This window comes from Procambarus clarkii, chromosome 14, assembly GCF_040958095.1.
Source record: "Procambarus clarkii isolate CNS0578487 chromosome 14, FALCON_Pclarkii_2.0, whole genome shotgun sequence".
Classification (NCBI taxonomy): Eukaryota; Metazoa; Arthropoda; class Malacostraca; order Decapoda; family Cambaridae; genus Procambarus; species Procambarus clarkii.
Genome location: NC_091163.1, coordinates 37579500 through 37598914, shown reverse-complemented (window position 1 = coordinate 37598914; position 19415 = coordinate 37579500). Strand labels below are relative to the sequence as shown.

Below are 19415 nucleotides of genomic sequence, written 5' to 3'. Positions count from 1 at the left end.
CCATCACAACCGGACAAAATGAGGTGATAGCCGAGGCTATTTGAACCACCCCACCGCCGGCACTCGGATAGTTATCTTGGGCATAGCATTTTACCAAATCACCTCATTCTTTGGGGCACACGTAACGAACACAAATGCGAACAAGCCTGAATGGTCCCCAGGACAATATGCAACTGAAAACTCACACCCCAGAAGTGACTCGAACCCATACTCCCAGAAGCAACGCAACTGGTATGTACAAGACGCCTTAATCCACTTGACCATCACGACCGGACAAAATGAGGTGATAGCCGAGGCTATTTGAACCACCCCACCGCCGGCACTCGGATAGTTATGGTGTGAGGTGGGTGTGAGTTTTCAGTTGCATATTGTCCTGGGGACCATTCAGGCTTGTTCGCATTTGTGTTCCTCACGTGTGCCCCAAAGAATGAGGTGATTTGGTAAAATGCTATGCCCAAGATAACTATCCGAGTGCCGGCGGTGGGGTGGTTCAAATAGCCTCGGCTATCACCTCATTTTGTCCGGTCGTGAGGGTCAAGTGGATTAAGGCGTCTTGTACATACCAGTTGCGTTGCTTCTGGGAGTATGGGTTCGAGTCACTTCTGGGGTGTGAGTTTTCAGTTGCATATTGTCCTGGGGACCATTCAGGCTTGTTCGCATATATATATATATATATATATATATATATATAATATATATATAATATTTATTATAATTTATATTTTAATCTTTATATATAAACATATTTATGATTTGCAGTTCAGCAAGATGCTCGCATTATCAGATAGGTATCTTCTATCTCGGACCTAGGTTGTGTGATGTGCCGACAATTGATATAATGATACTGATACCTATATTCATAACTGTACTGTATACAGTAGGTGCGGACTATAAATCACAATAATGTCGCTCAAAATTAAACATCCAACCCACAAATCTGAAAATATTGTAAATTATCTTATTTTGAGACTTGCAGGTTGGGTGTCTATTGTATTAGTATTTTATATACAGTATTTAAAAAATTAAATATCATTAGTTACCTTAAAGTTTGAAGCTATAAGTGTACCTTTCTGCACAGTTATCTGTAGCAATGCATGGATTCTTATATTTGTATTGAAAATACTATTGTGTGTACTTAGCCATACATTTACAAGGCTTTGTGTTCTTCTTGAGAGATGTTATCTTGAGATGATTTCAGGGCTTAGCGTCCCCATGCCCTGGTCCTGAACCAGGCCTCCTTTTTGTTACACATCCCTAGGAAGCAGCCCGTAGCAGCTGTCTAACTCCCAGGTACCTATTTACTGCTAGATAACAGGAGCATTAGGGCAAAAGAAACATTTTGACCCATTTGTCGCCGCCTCCACCAGGGATCGAACTTGAAAGCTCAGGACTATGAATCCATAACGCTGTCCACTCAGCTGTCAGGCGCCCTCAGCCATACATTTACGAGGCTTTGCATGTACTTAGCCACACACCTACAAAGTTTTGTGTGATCTTAGCCATACACTTACAAAGTTTTGTGTGTTCTTAGCCATACACTTACACAATTTTGTGTGTTCTTAGCCATACACTTACAAGGTTTTGTGTGTTCTTAGCCATACACTTACACAGTTTTGTGTGTTCTTAACCATACACTTACAAGGTTTTGTGTGTTCTTGGCCATACACTTACAAGGTTTTGTGTGCTCTTGGCCATACACTTACAAGGTTTTGTGTGCTCTTAGCCATACACTTACAAGGTTTTGTGTGCTCTTGGCCATACACTTACAAGGTTTTTTGTGCTCTTGGCCATACACTTACAAGGTTTTGTGTGCTCTTAGCCATACACTTACAAGGTTTTGTGTGTTCTTAGCCATACACTTACAAGGTTTTGTGTGTTCTTAGCCTTAAACTTACAAGGTTTTTTGTGCTCTTGGCCATACACTTACAAGGTTTTGTGTGTTCTTAGCCATACACTTACAAGGTTTTGTGTGTTCTTAGCCATACACTTACAAGGTTTTGTGTGTTCTTGGCCATACACTTACAAGGTTTTGTGTGCTCTTGGCCATACACTTACAAGGTTTTTTGTGCTCTTGGCCATACACTTACAAGGTTTTGTGTGTTCTTAGCCATACACTTACAAGGTTTTGTGTGTTCTTAGCCATACACTTACAAGGTTTTGTATGTTCTTCGCCATACACTTACAAGGTTTTGTGTGTTCTTAGCCATACACTTACAAGATTCTTTTGTGTTTGTTTTAGCCATACTCTTTAAGGTTTATTGTGTGTTTGTTTTAGCTATACATTTACAAGGTTATGTGTGTTCATAGCCATACATTTACAAGGTTATGTGTGTTCATAGCCATACATTTACAAGGTTATGTGTGTTCATAGCCATACATTTACAAGGCTTTTGAACTACATTACATTAGTTATTTACCTTACATAGATAATATGTAGACAGCACAAGCACAGACATATAAGAGCACATTATGGTATACAAAGAATGCACAAGTGTATAGACCTTTTAGAAACATTGTGAGATGCATCATTTCATGAGATTTGTTATCTGCAAATTCAGGGGACAACATGAATCATTTGGGGACAGTAGTGCATCTTGTCGGTCCGTGGAGACTGCATGAATGTACCCCGCCCTGCCCTGGCGACTCTCTATTACTCCCTCATCTATCCATATCTCAACTATGGTATTTGTGCTTGGGGTTCTACTACCCAAAATCATTTACGTCCTCTAATTACTCAACACAAAGCTGCTATTAGGACAATATCCAACTCTAGCCCCAGACATCACTCGGTACCCCTACTCAAATCTCTGAATATGTTAGATATTAAGTCATTGCACATTCTCTCATGTGTATTATACATATATAAAACGCTGAACTGTAATGCCAATCCTGACCTCAAAAGATTCATTGAAGGTTGTAACAGAACCCATGAGCACCACACCAGAAATAAATACAGTTTTGATATTCCTAGAGTACGACTTAATCAAACTAGAAATGCTCTTCAAATCAAGGGACCCAGAATGTGGAATGACCTTCCCAACCATGTTAAAGACTGTACCTCTCTCAACCAGTTTAAGATAAAAACGAAGCTATACCTAATAAATTCCCTGTAACCTACCTTACCCCTCTATTGTCAACCAATGTCTGTTTTTTTTTAAAGAGCGCTGTTTGTCGACAGAATTGTATTTGTGCTGCTTTTTCAGCTATGTTTTCATTTCATGTTTTCTTTTTATTCTTTATGCTCAATTAGTATTAAGCTTTAGTCATTTAAGTTTTTCATGCCCGAAACGCTTTGCGTAATAGTGGCTTTAGGCATTGTATGTACTAGCTCTATCTATAAGTCCACCAATCTTTGTAAAAATTTCTTGTATGTATGTACCTTACCTAAATAAACATTATTTATTTATTTATTTATTTATTTATTTATTAAAATAAAGAGCTGGTGACGCCAAATCAAGTCGACGATCCAAGCATCGGTTAGGTTAGGTTTGGTTAGGTTTGGTTAGGTTTGGTTAGGTTAGGTTAAGTTAGGTTAGGTCAACCTAACCTATCATATCATATTTATTCATTACTAATGTATTGCCAGGAAACTTTGTGAAGCTTGTGTAGCTTGTGGTAGCTTGCGGTAATTAGACGGATCCCATCTTGTGGTTCAGTCAGTAGAGTATCTTGTGGTTCAGTCAGTAGTGCATCTTGTGGTTCAGTCAGTAGTGCATCTGTCTGGGAAGTCCAAGAATGAAAGTACAGTCCCTTCATATGGCCTTGATATTTTCCCAACAGGAATCTGATTTAAGCAGGATAATGCAGAGCATACATAATTCAATTGTTTAATATCAGAGATGCACCTCATTTTGTAACAACTCTGGTTTAAATTGACAGGTAAAAATTGAATTGATGCACAAAGCCTACATTTATATTAGTAGCCTTGTGGAACACTACACTCTAATTTCAGAGAATAGGTCACAATAATGTGGCTGTAGCAAATAAGCCAACACATGCATATGGAAATAAATAAATTTGGGGTTCTACTACCCAAAATCATTTACGTCCTCTAATTACTCAACACAAAGCTGCTATTAGGACAATATCCAACTCTGGCCCAGACATCACTCGGTACCCTTACTTAAATCTCTGAATATGTTAGACATTAAGTCACTGCCCATCCTCTCATGTGTATTATATATATATATATATATATATATATATATATATATATATATATATATATATATATATATATATATATATATATAATTTTTTTTTTTTTTTTTTTTTTTTTTTTTTTTTTTTTTTTGTCAACTACCATTCAAGCTGTCATTGCAATCAATCTTAGCTACCTATGTGCTTTAATATACTGTACCTACAATTTTCTCTCATCTTTTTTTCATTTCATGTAATCTGTTATCATTTTTTGTCTATAATTTTGCAAGTATTTACCGCCTTAAAATTTTCTTAGATTAAGGACCTGCCCGAAACGCTGCGCGTGCTAGTGGCTTTACAAGACTGTAATTACCATATTTGTATCCTCACATTCCTTATGTACATTCTTGTATATGCATAAATAAATAAATAAATAAATATATATATATATATATATATATATATATATATGTGTGTATATCACGAAAATAAACACGTGATTAAGAATGTGACAATGTCAGACCACGGAGGAAAAATGAAACAGGAAATTTCCTTAAGTACTTTCGTATATTAAATACATCTTCAGAAGGTCCAGAATACATCTTCACCTTCTGAAGATGTATTTAATATACGAAAGTACTTAAGGAAATTTCCTGTTTCATTTTTCCTCCGTGGTCTGACATTGTCATATATATACAGGCATACCTCAGAATAAGAGTTTAATCCGTTCCTGGAGACGCCTCGCCTTCCGAAAACTCGCATTCCGAAGTTAATTTCCCCATAAGAAATAAAGGGAAATGAATTAATCCGTTCCTGACTACCCCAAAAACCCCACATCAAACTAAATTTTTATACCTAATTTACCTAATTCATCTAAATAAACCTACAAAACTGTGTTCCAGTTATTACTTACCTTGCTGTTGAGTGCTGTAGGCGTATGGAAGATGGTGAGGAGGGGGGAGGAGGAGAGGAGTTACTGTTTGGAAGGGGAGTCCCCTTCCATAATCACATCACATAACCCCATGCCTTGTAACACTATGGATACCACTTCTCTTTCTAAATTTTTCAAACCATCCCCTGCTTGCCTTAAACTCTTTCTTATCTGCATCACTCGTTGCAGGGGTATTCTTTAGAAGGTCTTCGTGCAACACCCTGGCTTTCTCACAAATAATGGCCTCCGAAACACTATCACCCCTCAACTCCTTGTCGTGTATCCAAATTAATAACAACTTTTCCACTTCTTCAAGTATTTGTGGTCTTTGTGCCGTTAATGTTCTTACTCCTTTTGCCACTTTAGCACCCATAATCTTATTTTTCTTCTTAAGTATAGTGCATATTGTTGATGTGGCTTTGTTGTACTGCCTACAAAGTTCAACAACACGTGTACCGTTCTCATGCTTCCGAATGATCTCTTGTTTCTCCTCTATTGTCATCCTCACATGAGCTTTCTGGCCTTTATCCTTACCACTGGCTTTCTTGGGACCCATGGTGAGATATATAATAACAAATTGTATAGACAAATCACCAAAAATCCAACAAAACACTGAAAATCTGCGAGAAGAATTGATGTGGGGGTAGTCACTGAGCGCGAGACAATAATAAACTGAGGGGCGGCGGGGCGGAGGGCCGACGATCGCCGAACCACCGCGCGCTAGGTCGGCTGTACGCGTATCAACAAACTCGCGTCCAAACTCGCCTCCCGAAGTAACCATCGCCTTCCGAGACAAATTTTTGGAGTAAATACACCTCGCCTTCCGAAAACCTCGCATACAGGGACAATCGCATTCCGAGGTACCACTGTATATATATATATATATATATATATATATATATATATATATATATATATATATATATATATATATATATATATATATATATATATATATATATATATATATATATATATATATATATATATATATATATATATATATATATATATATATATATATATATATATATATATATATATATATATATATATATATATATATATATATATATATATATATATATATATATATATATATATATATATATATATATATATATATATATATATATATATATATATATATATATATATATATATATATATATATATATATATATATATATATATATATATATATATATATATATATATATATATATATATATATATATATATATATATATATATATATATATATATATATATATATACACACACAAAGATAAATATATACCACCACCTCACCCCATATATATATATATATATATATATATATATATATATATATATATATATATATATATATATATATATATATATATATATATATATATATATATATATATATATATATATGTGTAATATATATATATATATATATATGTAATATATACATATATATATATATGTAATATATATATATATATATATATATATATATATATATATATATATATATATATATATGTCGTACCTAGTAGCCAGAACGCACTTCTCAGCCTACAATGCAAGGCCTGATTTGCCTAATAAGCCAAGTTTTCATGAATGAATTGTTTTTCGACTACCTAACCTACCTAACCTAACCTAACCTAGCTTTTTCGGCTACCTAACCGAACCTAACCTATAAAGATAGATTAGGTTAGGCTAGGGAGGGTTGGTTAGGTTTGGTCATATATCTACGTTAATTTTAAGTCCAATAAAAAAAATTGACCTCATACATAATGAAATGGGTAGCTTTATCATTTCATAAGAAAAAAAATAGAGGAAATATATTAATTCAGAAAAACTTGGCTTATTAGGCAAATCGGGCCTTGCATAGTAGGCTGAGAAGTGCATTCTGGCTACTAGGTACGACATATATATATATATATATATTAGTATATTTTGGTAGCCGTCTTTCCTGTAGACATATATTATTAAATATGACCGAAAAAGTAAGATTAATAATTCTAACACAAATTTTCTCTATCTTTCGTACATTTCTTTTCACTGTTGGTGGTAATTCAAAAATCAATTCTCCAAAATTCATTTTTATTTCTAGTCTGACGCGACACTTGAGCGCGTTTCGTAAAACTTATTACATTTTCAAAGACTTTAGTTTACACATACACAACTGAATAGAACTTACACATCTCCGATTTGTTTATATCTACATTTGAGTGAGGTGGATGGGGTGAGGTGGTATTTAATAGGGTATTAAATTCATCAACACAAGACAGAACACGAAACAATGGGTATTGAATAGAAGTGATTGTAGAAAGCCTATTGGTTCATATTTCTTGATGCTTCTATATTGGAGCGGAGTCTTGAGGTGGGTAGAATATAGTTGTGCATTAATGCAGCAACCTCTCCTGTTCCTCTCAGAACAGGAGAGGTTGCTGAAATAGAGGGAATACAGAGAACACACATGGAATTCATAGATGCTACAATGCACGTGAACTATTGGGACCGTCTCAAAGCTCTCAAAATGTGCTCTCTGGAAGGGAGATGAGAGAAGTACCATATTAAGTAATATATATACTGTACCTGGAAGATACTTGAAGGCCAGGTCCCAAATTTGCAAAGTAGAATAACAACATACTGGAGTGAACAATATGGAAGGAAATACAGAATAGAAGTAGTGAAGTGTAGAAGTACCACAGGCACAACTAGAGAACACTGTCTGAATATCAGAGGTCAATGGTTGTTCTATACCCTTCCAAAAACACAAGAAATTTTGCTCGAACAAAGGTTGACTTCTTGAAGAAAACATCAGACATTCCCACAAGACGTACCAGACCTACTGGGTGGTAGCAGATATGTGGGCCTGCGGTCTGCTCCAAGCAACAGTCTGTTGGACCAAGTTATCACCGCCGTTGTGATAAGGGAGCCGGTCGGCCGAGCGGACAGCACACTGGACTTGTGATCCTGTGGTCCTGGATTCGATCCCAGGCACCGGCGAGAAACAATGGGCAGAGTTTCTTTCACCCTATGTCCCTGTTACCTAGCAGTAAAATAGGTACCTGGGTGTTAGTCAGCTGTCACGGGCTTCTTCCTGGGGGTGGAGCCCTGGTCGAGGACCGGGCCACGGGGACACTAAAGCCCCGAAATCATCTCAAGATAACCTCAAGATAGATCACAAAGAAGCTATGCTTGGGGAGTAGAAGATGCCTCCCAGAATCCACTCTAGGTGTGAAGTACTGTATTTTGAGATTTTGTAGTATTTGGGAGCACAGTCAATAATAATAATAATAATAATAATACTTCACAGTACAATGCATCAGATTACAATGGTTACCTTCGTAGATACAATACTTGCATACTTTAAAAAGGCAGTACTGTACTGTATTATCTAGTTCATCTTGGTTCTTGAGAAAATTTTATTTAATACTGTACTGCAGATTGCATAACAAGGAGGACATTACAATGAGGAAATTAGATGCTTCTTATGTTATGTATTAATTACATATACCATATGGTGAGCTATTTTTTTTTATTTCATTAATTAGGGAGGTCTATATTTACAACATTGGTTCACAATTGAGGGACTGAGTTGGCCTATGGAGGCCTCAATAAGCCCTAGTAAAGACTTCCTGTCCCATAACTAACGCAATTATTATGGGATTTTTTCCCCTTGGAAGAGTTTCAATTCAGGGTTCGAACACTGGACTCCTCACAGTGTTCTTGTTTGTGATCTTCGTGATAGCATTTGTTATTTATCATAATTGTGCATTATGCAGCATGACAAGATTTTAATGTAGAAAGACACTGAAGGTCTGCATCTGTTACCAACTTATATTAATGATAAGACATGACTAATCAATAAATTATTCCTAGTCAAGTCCAATATGATTTCATATATTGTGAACATAAGGTGATTGTATTTAAATGGTGTTTTTTTAATAAAATATATAATGATTATACATTTTAAATACAGTACTGTATATACTTTACACTTAATGTAATACTGAACCAACGAAAGAAAAATCAATAGGCCTACTATGCAAATCAGAATATTTGCCTGTCTGCTGCTGCTGCTCTTCGGGTAATAAGTAGAGTACAGTTTACACACTGTAATAAGTAATTATTACTGTGTACTGATCACCGGAAGAGGTGCAGCAGCAGACAGGCAAGTAGTATTCTGATTTGCATAGTTGGTCTCTTTGATTTTTGTGAGCACCACATAAAGAACATTGTGCAAGAAGCATATAAAACAAAATAAAATATTACAAGAGTAAATTTACCCAAATTAAGGGCAACATTAAGAAAACATGGCACACTATTTCCCAAATATTAGGATCAAAAAAGATTTTGAATAAAAAAATAATACTCTTATCCATTGACAATGGTGTGCTTTCAGCCTCTGACACTGCTACAGTATTGAATTCAATAGGTTCTTTTCATCCATTGGGACATCCCTTGCTAATGATATTCCATCCTCCATAACTAATGTCAAGGACTACCTTACAGGTAACTATCCAGAGTCTCTGTACCTAACTCCCAATAATTTCACGGATGTCAATGAGATAATCCTTTCTCTTAAAACAAAGACAAGTGCCCTTGCTGAGATACCAACTCTCATTTACAAAAAAGCCTCCAGATTTCTAGCTCCTGCCATTGCATTGCTCTTCAACAAATCACTTGAACTCCAAACCTTTCCGGATATTCTAAAAAAAGAGAGATTAACCCCAGTCTATAAATGTGGTGATCTCACTGATGTCAACAATTTCAGACCTATATCAATTCTGCCAACCTTGTCAAAAATATTTAAAAAACTAATCTACAAGCAGCTTTACTCTTATCTAGCCAAACACAATATACTTAGCTCTTCCCAATATGGCTTCAGACCCAAAAAAAGCACTAACGATGCACTGATTAGTATGATTAACTTGATACATGCAGCTCTTGATAAAAATGAGTTCCTTGTTGGGTTATTTGTTTACCTACGTAAGACTTTTGACACTGTCAACCACCAAAACCTTCTTCTTAAATTACATCATAATGGAGTCAAAGGTACCCTCCAATGCCTTCAGTCTTACCTTACTGACAGGCTCCAGTATGTTTCTGTGAATAATTCCATTTCTCCCACCCTACCCATCAACATTGGTGTTCCTCAGGGCAGCATACTTGGCCCTCTCCTCTTTCTCATCTACATTAATGACCTTCCACATGCCTCTCAACACCTCAAGCTAATTTTATTTGTTACCCAAAGTCCATCTTTGGTTAACTGCTAACAAACTCACCCTTATCATTTATTAAACTTTCTATATTTTGTTTGGTAATAAATCCTCAGATCAAATTAATCTAAGAATAAACAACATCCAAATTAGTAACAAAGTAGATGGTAAATTCCTTGGCGTTCTTATCAATAACAAGATGAATTTCCAGGGTCACATTCTAAATGTAGGAAAAAAAAGTTTCTAAAAACTGTTGGCATTCTTTCTAAGATCAGATATTATGTATGTCGCCCTGCCCTGGTAACGCTCTATTACTCTCTCATCTATCCTTATCTCAATTATGGTATTTGTGCTTGGGGTTCTACTACCCAAAATCATCTTCGTCCTCTAATTACTTAACACAAAGCTGGTATTAGAACAATATCAAACTCTATTACACACAGAAATCACAATAACGTGATGTATCAAATGAGGCAGCGTCTGGGATGCTCTCGGACGTAGGTTCGAATCCTCGTCACGGCCCTTGCGGATTTATTCAATATCAAACTCTGGCCTTTACTTAAATCACTCGGTACCCTTACTTAAATCTTTAAATATGTTAGATACTAAGTCACTGCACATCCTCTCATGTGTACTCTATATATTTAAAACTCTAAACACTAATGCCAATCCTGACCTTAAACGCTTCCTAGAAGGTTATAACAGAACCCATGAGCACCACACCAGAAACAAATACCTATCTGATATTCTAAGAGTGCGCCTTAACCAAACTAAAAAATGTTCTACAAATCAAGGAACCCAGAATGTGGAATGACCTTCCCAATCATGTCAAAGGCTCTACCTCTCTTAACCAGTTTAAGAGAAAAATTAAGTACTACCTAATAAACTCCATGTAACCTACCTTACCCCCATATCCAACCCATGTCTTGCTATTTTGAAACAATGCTGTTTGTTGACCAAGTTGTATAATTGCTGATTTCTCCACATCCCCCTCCCTCTTTTTTTCCTTTTTCTGCACAATTTATACTTTAATCTTAATTAGTTTTAAGCTTTAGTCTAAGTGTTTTTCCCCCACACCTTGCCCGAAATGCTCTGCATATTAGTGGCTTTAGGTATTGTATGTACTAGCTCTATCTATAAATCCAACATTATGTTTGTAACTCATCATCTTTCTATGTACTTTTACCTGAATCAACATTTTGATTTTGATTTTTTTTTATATCCTACATTTTCCAACTTAAGAATGACTTTGAAATACATGGACAGCAAAATATTAAAGAAACTGTTCATGACCTTTGTAGGACCAAAACTGTGCAGTGGTGGTATGGTGCCCATATCTTAAGAAGCACATTAATAAACTGTAAAAAGTGCAAAGACATGCAACTAAATGGCTTTCCGAACTGAGAAACAGGAACTACAAGGAGAAGCTAGAGGTGTTAAATATACCAAAGCTTGATTGAATAGAAAAAGATGATATGATCTCTACGTACAAAATAGTAACAGGAATCGACAAATTGACAAAAAAAAAATCTTAAAAACTTCAACGTCAAGAACAACAGGACATAGATTCAGGATACCAAAAATAATTGGAGTTCACTTTTGCAAACAGAGTGGGTAGATGGTTGGAACAAGTTAAGGTGGTGGAGGCCAAACCCATCAGTAGTTCAAAGCGTTATATGACAAAGAGTACTGGGAAGATGGGACACCAAGTGTCTATCTCTCATCCTGTAACCACTCTTAGGTAATTACAGAGATCTCACTTGAGACAACAACTAGGCTACAGTAATCCTCAACTGGTAAGCTTTGAAAGTGGCATATTCATTCAATATTAGACCTACTGTCAGTTTAAAATCCAGCTAGAAAATTCCTTATAAACAATTGCAAGAATCTTTGACAATCTGAAAGCTTCTTGTCCCGGATGAGGCCAGTAGAGATGGTGTCCCTCTGAGCTTCTAGTTCCCATTGAGGTCACCAGAGATGGTCACCCACAAGGCTTCCTGCTGTTGTCAAGGTCACCAGAGATGGTCACCCACAAGGCTTCCTGCTGTTGTCAAGGTCACCAGAGATGGTGACCCACAAGGCTTCCTGCTGTTGTCAAGGTCACCAGAGATGGTGACCCACAAGGCTTCCTGCTGTTGTCAAGGTCACCAGAGACGGTGGCCCACAAGGCTTCCTGCTGTTGTCAAGGTCACCAGAGATGGTGGCCCACAAGGCTTCCTGCTGTTGTCAAGGTCACCAGAGATGGTGACCCACAAGGCTTCCTGTTGTTGTCAAGGTCACCAGAGATGGTGACCCACAAGGCTTCCTGCTGTTGTCAAGGTCACCAGAGATGGTGACCCACAAGGCTTCCTGTTGTTGTCAAGGTCACCAGTGATGGTGACCCACAAGGCTTCCTGTTGTTGTCAAGGTCACCAGAGATGGTGACCCACAAGGCTTCCTGTTGTTGTCAAGGTCACCAGAGATGGTGACCCACAAGGCTTCCTGCTGTTGTCAAGGTCACCAGAGATGGTGACCCACAAGGCTTCCTGTTGTTGTCAAGGTCACCAGTGATGGTGACCCACAAGGCTTCCTGTTGTTGTCAAGGTCACCAGAGATGGTGACCCACAAGGCTTCCTGTTGTTGTCAAGGTCACCAGAGATGGTGACCCACAAGGCTTCCTGTTGTTGTCAAGGTCACCAGAGATGGTGACCCACAAGGCTTCCTGCTGTTGTCAAGGTCACCAGAGATGGTGACCCACAAGGCTTCCTGCTGTTGTCAAGGTCACCAGTGATGGTGACCCACAAGGCTTCCTGTTGTTGTCAAGGTCACCAGAGATGGTGGCCCCCACAAGGCTTCCTGTTGTTGTCAAGGTCACCAGAGATGGTGGCCCCCACAAGGCTTCCTGTTGTTGTCAAGGTCACCAGTGATGGTGACCCACAAGGCGTCTTGTCCATGACCAGTCCACTAAAGATGGTGCCCCTCAGGGCTTCCTGTCCCAGACAAGGCCATTGGGGATGGTGGTCACCAGACCAAAAGGCAAAATATGCTCAAGTAACGTTAAATCAACATTGCTAATGTTGATTCAATGTTACATCAACATCATTTGGCCAGATTTGGCCAGAAGGTAGTGTGAAAAGGTTGCATCAATTGACCTTAAGTGCCAACTTACAACTGCACTAGAGAAGACTTAAAGATAAGTGGTCGAGATAGCAACACTACTAACATGTTCCATCACTTCAACATAAAACTAAAATTAAAAACATTTCCTGACTGAAATTAATGGAGCTTAATCATTGATCTACATCCTCGACTCATAATGTAAGACCCCGGATTAGACTCCAGGCAGGCCAGACACTGCTGGACATGTTTCCTTTCACCTCATGTAACTGTTCATTTAGCAGATAAATCGGTTCCCAGTAGTTTTGCTAATACTTGGAGTATACCTGGCATGAGTTCTGGGAGCTCTACTCCCCAAGCCTTGAATACCTAGTTGTTGGGTACCTTGTGCACTTTATATGTTGGGTACCTCGTGTACTTTACATGTTGGGTACCTTGTGTACTTTACATGTTGGGTACCTTGTGTACTTTACATGTTGGGTACCTTGTACACTTTACATGTTGGGTACCTCGTGTACTTTACATGTTGGGTACCTTGTACACTTTACATGTTGGGTACCTTGTATACTTTATATGTTGGGTACCTTGTGTACTTTACATGTTGGGTACCTTGTGTACTTTACATGTTGGGTACCTTGTGTACTTTACATGTTGGGTACCTTGTACACTTGTACACAAGTCAAGCCTGGCCTCACAAGCCGAGGCCAGGCTTGACTTGTGAGAGTTTGGTCCACCAGGCTGTTGCTTGGAGCGGCCCGCAGGCCCACATACCCATCACAGCCCGGTTGGTCCGGCACTCCTTGGAGGAAACTATCTAGTTTCCTCTTGAAGATGTCCACGGTTGTTCCGGCAATATTTCTTACAGTCGCTGGGAGGACGTTGAACAACCGCGGACCTCTGATGTTTATACAGTGTTCTCTGATTGTGCCTATGGCACCTCTGCTCTTCACTGGACCTCTGATGTTTATACAGTGTTCTCTGATTGTGTCTATGGCACCTCTGCTCTTCACTGGTTCTATTCTGCATTTTCTTCCATATCGTTCACTCCAGTACGTTGTTATTTTACTGTGTAGATTTGGGACCTGTCCCTCCAGTATTTTCCAGGTGTATATTATTTGGTATCTCTCTCGTCTCCTTTCTAGTGAGTACATTTGGAGAGCTTTGAGACGATCCCAATAATTTAGGTGCACAAGATCCGTTGCACACTTGTCATGTGTATATGGCATTATACACCTGTTACATGTCCCATTGTACACATTTCTTATGCCACATGGTACATATGTTAGATGTGTCCCTCCAGTGTATAATTATTTGACCATGGGAATAATTTGGCGACATGTATAACTGTGTGATCCTGTGTATGACTGGCCTTATGTATAATTGCATGACCCTGTGAATAGCCATGAGACCCTTTGCTTAACTTATGTGACCTGGTATACATAATTGACACACCCATGTATAATTATGTGACGCTGTGTATAATTCCTAATAAAGGCCCAGGATAAAATTGTGGCCCCTATTTATAATTATGTGGCCAAGTGTATAATTGTGGCCGTGTGTAAAATCATGTGGCCCAATATATAATTATGTGGCCCAGTAAATAATTGTTGCCCTGTGTATAATTATGTGGCCCAGTACATAATTGTGGCCACAAGTATAATTATGTGACCCAGTACATAATTGTGGCCGTGTATAATTGTGTGGCCCAGTGTATAATTATGTGGCCCAGTACATAATTGTGGCCGTGTGTATAATTATGTGCTCCAGTACATAATTGTGGCCACAAGTATAATTATGTGGCCCAGTACATAACTGTGGCCCAGTACATAATTGTGGCCACGAGTATAATTATGTGGCCCAGTACATAATTGTGGCCACGAGTATAATTATGTGGCCCAGTACATAATTGTGGCCATGTGTATAATTGTGTGGCCCAGTACATAATTGTGGCCATGAGTATAATTATGTGGCCCAGTACATAAGTGTGGCCACGAGTATAATTATGTGGGCCAGTACATAATTGTGGTCATGTGTATAATTATGTGGCCCAGTAAATAATTGTGGTCATGTGTATAATTATGTGGCCCAGTACATAGTTGTGGCCATGAGTATAATTATGTGGCCCAGAACATAATTGTGGTCATGTGTATAATTATGTGGCCCAGTACATAATTGTGGCCACTTGTATAATTATGTGGCCCAGTACATAATTGTGGCCACGAGTATAATTATGTGGCCCAGTACATAATTGTGGCCACGAGTATAATTATGTGGCTCAGTACATAATTGTGGCCTTGTGTATAATTGTGTGGCCCAGTACATAATTGTAGCCCGAGTATAATTATGTGGCCCAGTACATAATTGTGGCCACGAGTATAATTATGTAACCCAGTACATAATTGTGGCCACGAGTATAATTATGTAGCCCAGTACATAATTGTGGCACCGAGTATAATTGTGTGGCCCAGTACATAATTGTGGCCCCGAGTATAATTGTGTGGGCCAGTACATAATTGTGGCCACGAGTATAATTATGTAGCCCAGTACATAATTGTGGCCACGAGTATAATTCTGTGGCCCAGTACATAATTGTGGCCACGAGTATAATTGTGTGGCCCAGTACATAATTGTAGCCCGATTATAATTGTGTGGCCCAGTACATAATTGTGTGGCCCAGTACATAATTGTAGCCCGATTATAATTGTGTGGCCCAGTACATAATTGTGTGGCCCAGTACATAATTGTGGCCCCGAGTATAATTGTGTGGGCCAGTACATAATTGTGGCCACGAGTATAATTATGTAGCCCAGTACATAATTGTGGCCACGAGTATAATTCTGTGGCCCAGTATATAATTCCAGCCATGTGTATAATTATGTGGCCCAGTATATAATTGTGGCCCCGAGTTTAATTGTGTGGCCCAGTACATAATTGTGGCCCCGAGTATAATTGTGTGGCCCAGTACATAATTGTGGCCACGAGTATAATTGTGTGGCCCAGTACATAATTGTAGCCCGATTATAATTGTGTGGCCCAGTACATAATTGTAGCCCGATTATAATTGTGTGGCCCAGTACATAATTGTGTGGCCCAGTACATAATTGTGGCCACGAGTATAATTGTGTGGCCCAGTACATAATTGTAGCCCGATTATAATTGTGTGGCCCAGTACATAATTGTGTGGCCCAGTACATAATTGTAGCCCGATTATAATTGTGTGGCCCAGTACATAATTGTGTGGCCCAGTACATAATTGTGGCCATGAGAATAATTATGTGGCCCAGTACATAATTGTGGCACCGAGTATAATTGTGTGGCCCAGTACATAATTGTGGCACCGAGTATAATTGTGTGGCCCAGTACATAATTGTGGCCCCGAGTATAATTGTGTGGCCCAGTACATAATTGTGGCACCGAGTATAATTGTGTGGCCCAGTACATAATTGTGGCCCCGAGTATAATTGTGTGGCCCAGCACATAATTGTGGCCCCGAGTATAATTGTGTGGCCCAGTACATAATTGTGGCCATGAGAATAATTATGTGACCCAATACATAATTGTGGCCACGAGTATAATTGTGTGGCCCAGTACATAATTGTGGCCATGAGAATAATTATGTGGCCCAGTACATAATTGTGGCCCCGAGTATAATTGTGTGGCCCAGTACATAATTGTGGCCCCGAGTATAATTGTGTGGCCCAGTACATAATTGTGGCCTCAAGTATAATTGTGTGGCCCAGTACATAATTGTGTGGCCCAGTACATAATTGTGGCCATGAGAATAATTGTGTGGCCCAGTACATAATTGTGGCCCCAAGTATAATTGTGTGGCCCAGTACATAATTGTGGCCCCGAGTATAATTGTGTGGTCCAGTACATAATTGTGGCCACGAGTATAATTGTGTGGTCCAGTACATAATTGTAGCCCGATTATAATTGTGTGGCCCAGTACATAATTGTGGCCACGAGAATAATTGTGTGGGCCAGTACATAATTGTGGCCACGAGAATAATTGTGTGGGCCAGTACATAATTGTGGCCACGAGAATAATTGTGTGGGCCAGTACATAATTGTGGCCACGAGAATAATTGTGTGGGCCAGTACATAATTGTGGCCACGAGAATAATTGTGTGGCCTAGTGCACAATTGTGGCCACAAGTATAATTATGTGGCCTAGTACATAATTGTGGCCCTGCGTATAATAGCGAGTTTTCAGGTAAGAATACATACATAGCGATACTACAAACAGGCTGAATCCGTCCTACAGGAACCAAGGTATGCTATGCATACAATATATACTATGTATACATGGTATACTACGTGTAACTCCCCCAGGCGTCCCCTTCCATGTTGAAGGACAGTAGTTAGGTGTTTGTGATGCTGTAGAGCAGCTCTATGGGCCTCTCGTGCAAGGCGGCTCTATGGGTCTCTCCTGCAGGGCAGCTCTATGGGCCACTCTTGCAGGGCGGCTCTATGGGCCTCTCGTGCAGGGCGGCTCTATGGGCCTCTCGTGCAGGGCAGCTCTATGGGCCTCTCGTGCAGGGCGGCTCTATGGGCCTCTCTTGCAGGGCGGCTCTATGGGCCTCTCGTGCAGGGCAGCTCTATGGGCCTCTCCTGCAGGGCAGCTCTATGGGCCTCTCCTGCAGGGCGGCTCTATGGGTCTCTCGTGCAGGGCAGCTCTATGGGCCTGTGCTGCAGGCGGCGGCACTGTCCCCCGTGTAGGCCGTCCATGTAGGTTTCCTCAGCAGGCAGCCTCAGTAGGCCTAGGGTGGAGGTGGGTCGTGTAGGCCGTCCATGTAGGTTTCCTCAGTAGGCCTAGGGTGGAGGTGGGCCGTGTAGGCCGTCCATGTAGGCTTCCTCAGCAGGCAGCCTCAGTAGGCCTAGGGTGTAGGTGGGCCGTGTAGGCCTCCCCGGGCAGGCCAGCCGCCCAGGATAAAGGAGAGCAGCAGCGGGCGGCCACAGTTACCTGACCATCAACGCCCGCCATCAATGCTTTACACCCTCTCTCCCTATTGCTTCTTGACGCCAGCGGCTTGTTGACGTCTGGGGCTTGTTGACGTCAGGAGCTTGTTGACGTCAGGGGCTTGTTGACGTCAGGGGCTTGTTGACGTCAGGGGCTTGATGTCAGCGGGTTGTTGGTGCGGGTCTGGTGTGATGAGCCGCTGGGGAGGGAAGCTGGGCATAATTAAGTACTCACCTGATGGTGTGGCGGGGTGAGGGAGAGTGAGGGCGGCGGGAGAGGCGAGGGAGAGCAGCACCAGCAGGAGGAGAGGGCCAGGCATGGTGCCAGGACACGCGGGCCACCACAACACTGCCACACTCACACACACACACCAGCACACGCACGAGCACACACAAAGGTACACCAAGAGCAGCGGGAGCGGTCCCCAGCGCGCGCCACCACAGTCAGCGGTACACTGCTCTCCCTCGCCCTCTCCCTCCACCACCACCACCACAGTCAGCGGTACACTGCTCTCCCTCGCCCTCTCCCTCCACCACCACCACCACAGTCAGCGGTACACTGCTCTCCCTCTCCCTCCACCACCACCACAGTCAGCGGTACACTGCTCTCCCTCGCCCTCTCCCTCCACCACCACCACCACAGTCAGCGGTACACTGCTCTCCCTCTCCCTCCACCACCACCACAGTCAGCGGTACACTGCTCTCCCTCGCCCTCTCCCTCTCCCTCCACCACCACCACCACAGTCAGCGGTACACTGCTCTCCCTCGCCCTCTCCCTCTCCCTCCACCACCACCACAGTCAGCGGTACACTGCTCTCCCTCGCCCTCTCCCTCTCCCTCCACCACCACCACAGTCAGCGGTACACTGCTCTCCCTCGCCCTCTCCCTCTCCCTCCACCACCACCACAGTCAGCGGTACACTGCTCTCCCTCGCCCTCTCCCTCTCCCTCCACCACAGTCAGCGGTACACTGCTCTCCCTCGCCCTCTCCCTCTCCCTCCACCACCACCACAGTCAGCGGTACACTGCTCTCCCTCGCCCTCTCCCTCTCCCTCCACCACCACC

General features: G+C 40.7%; 1 protein-coding gene across 1 annotated transcript in view; it reads right to left on the bottom strand.

Annotated features, from left to right (window-relative positions):
* LRP1 (LDL receptor protein 1) overlaps positions 1 to 18829 on the bottom strand; it is a 704914-nt gene extending 686085 nt beyond the window's left edge. Inside the window, exon 1 of the mRNA XM_069324493.1 lies at positions 18587 to 18829. Coding sequence (XP_069180594.1) covers positions 18587 to 18671 — 85 coding nt within the window. The 5' untranslated portion in view covers positions 18672 to 18829. The remainder of the gene's footprint in view (positions 1 to 18586) is intronic.
* Between the last annotated feature and the right edge of the window lie 586 nt (positions 18830 to 19415).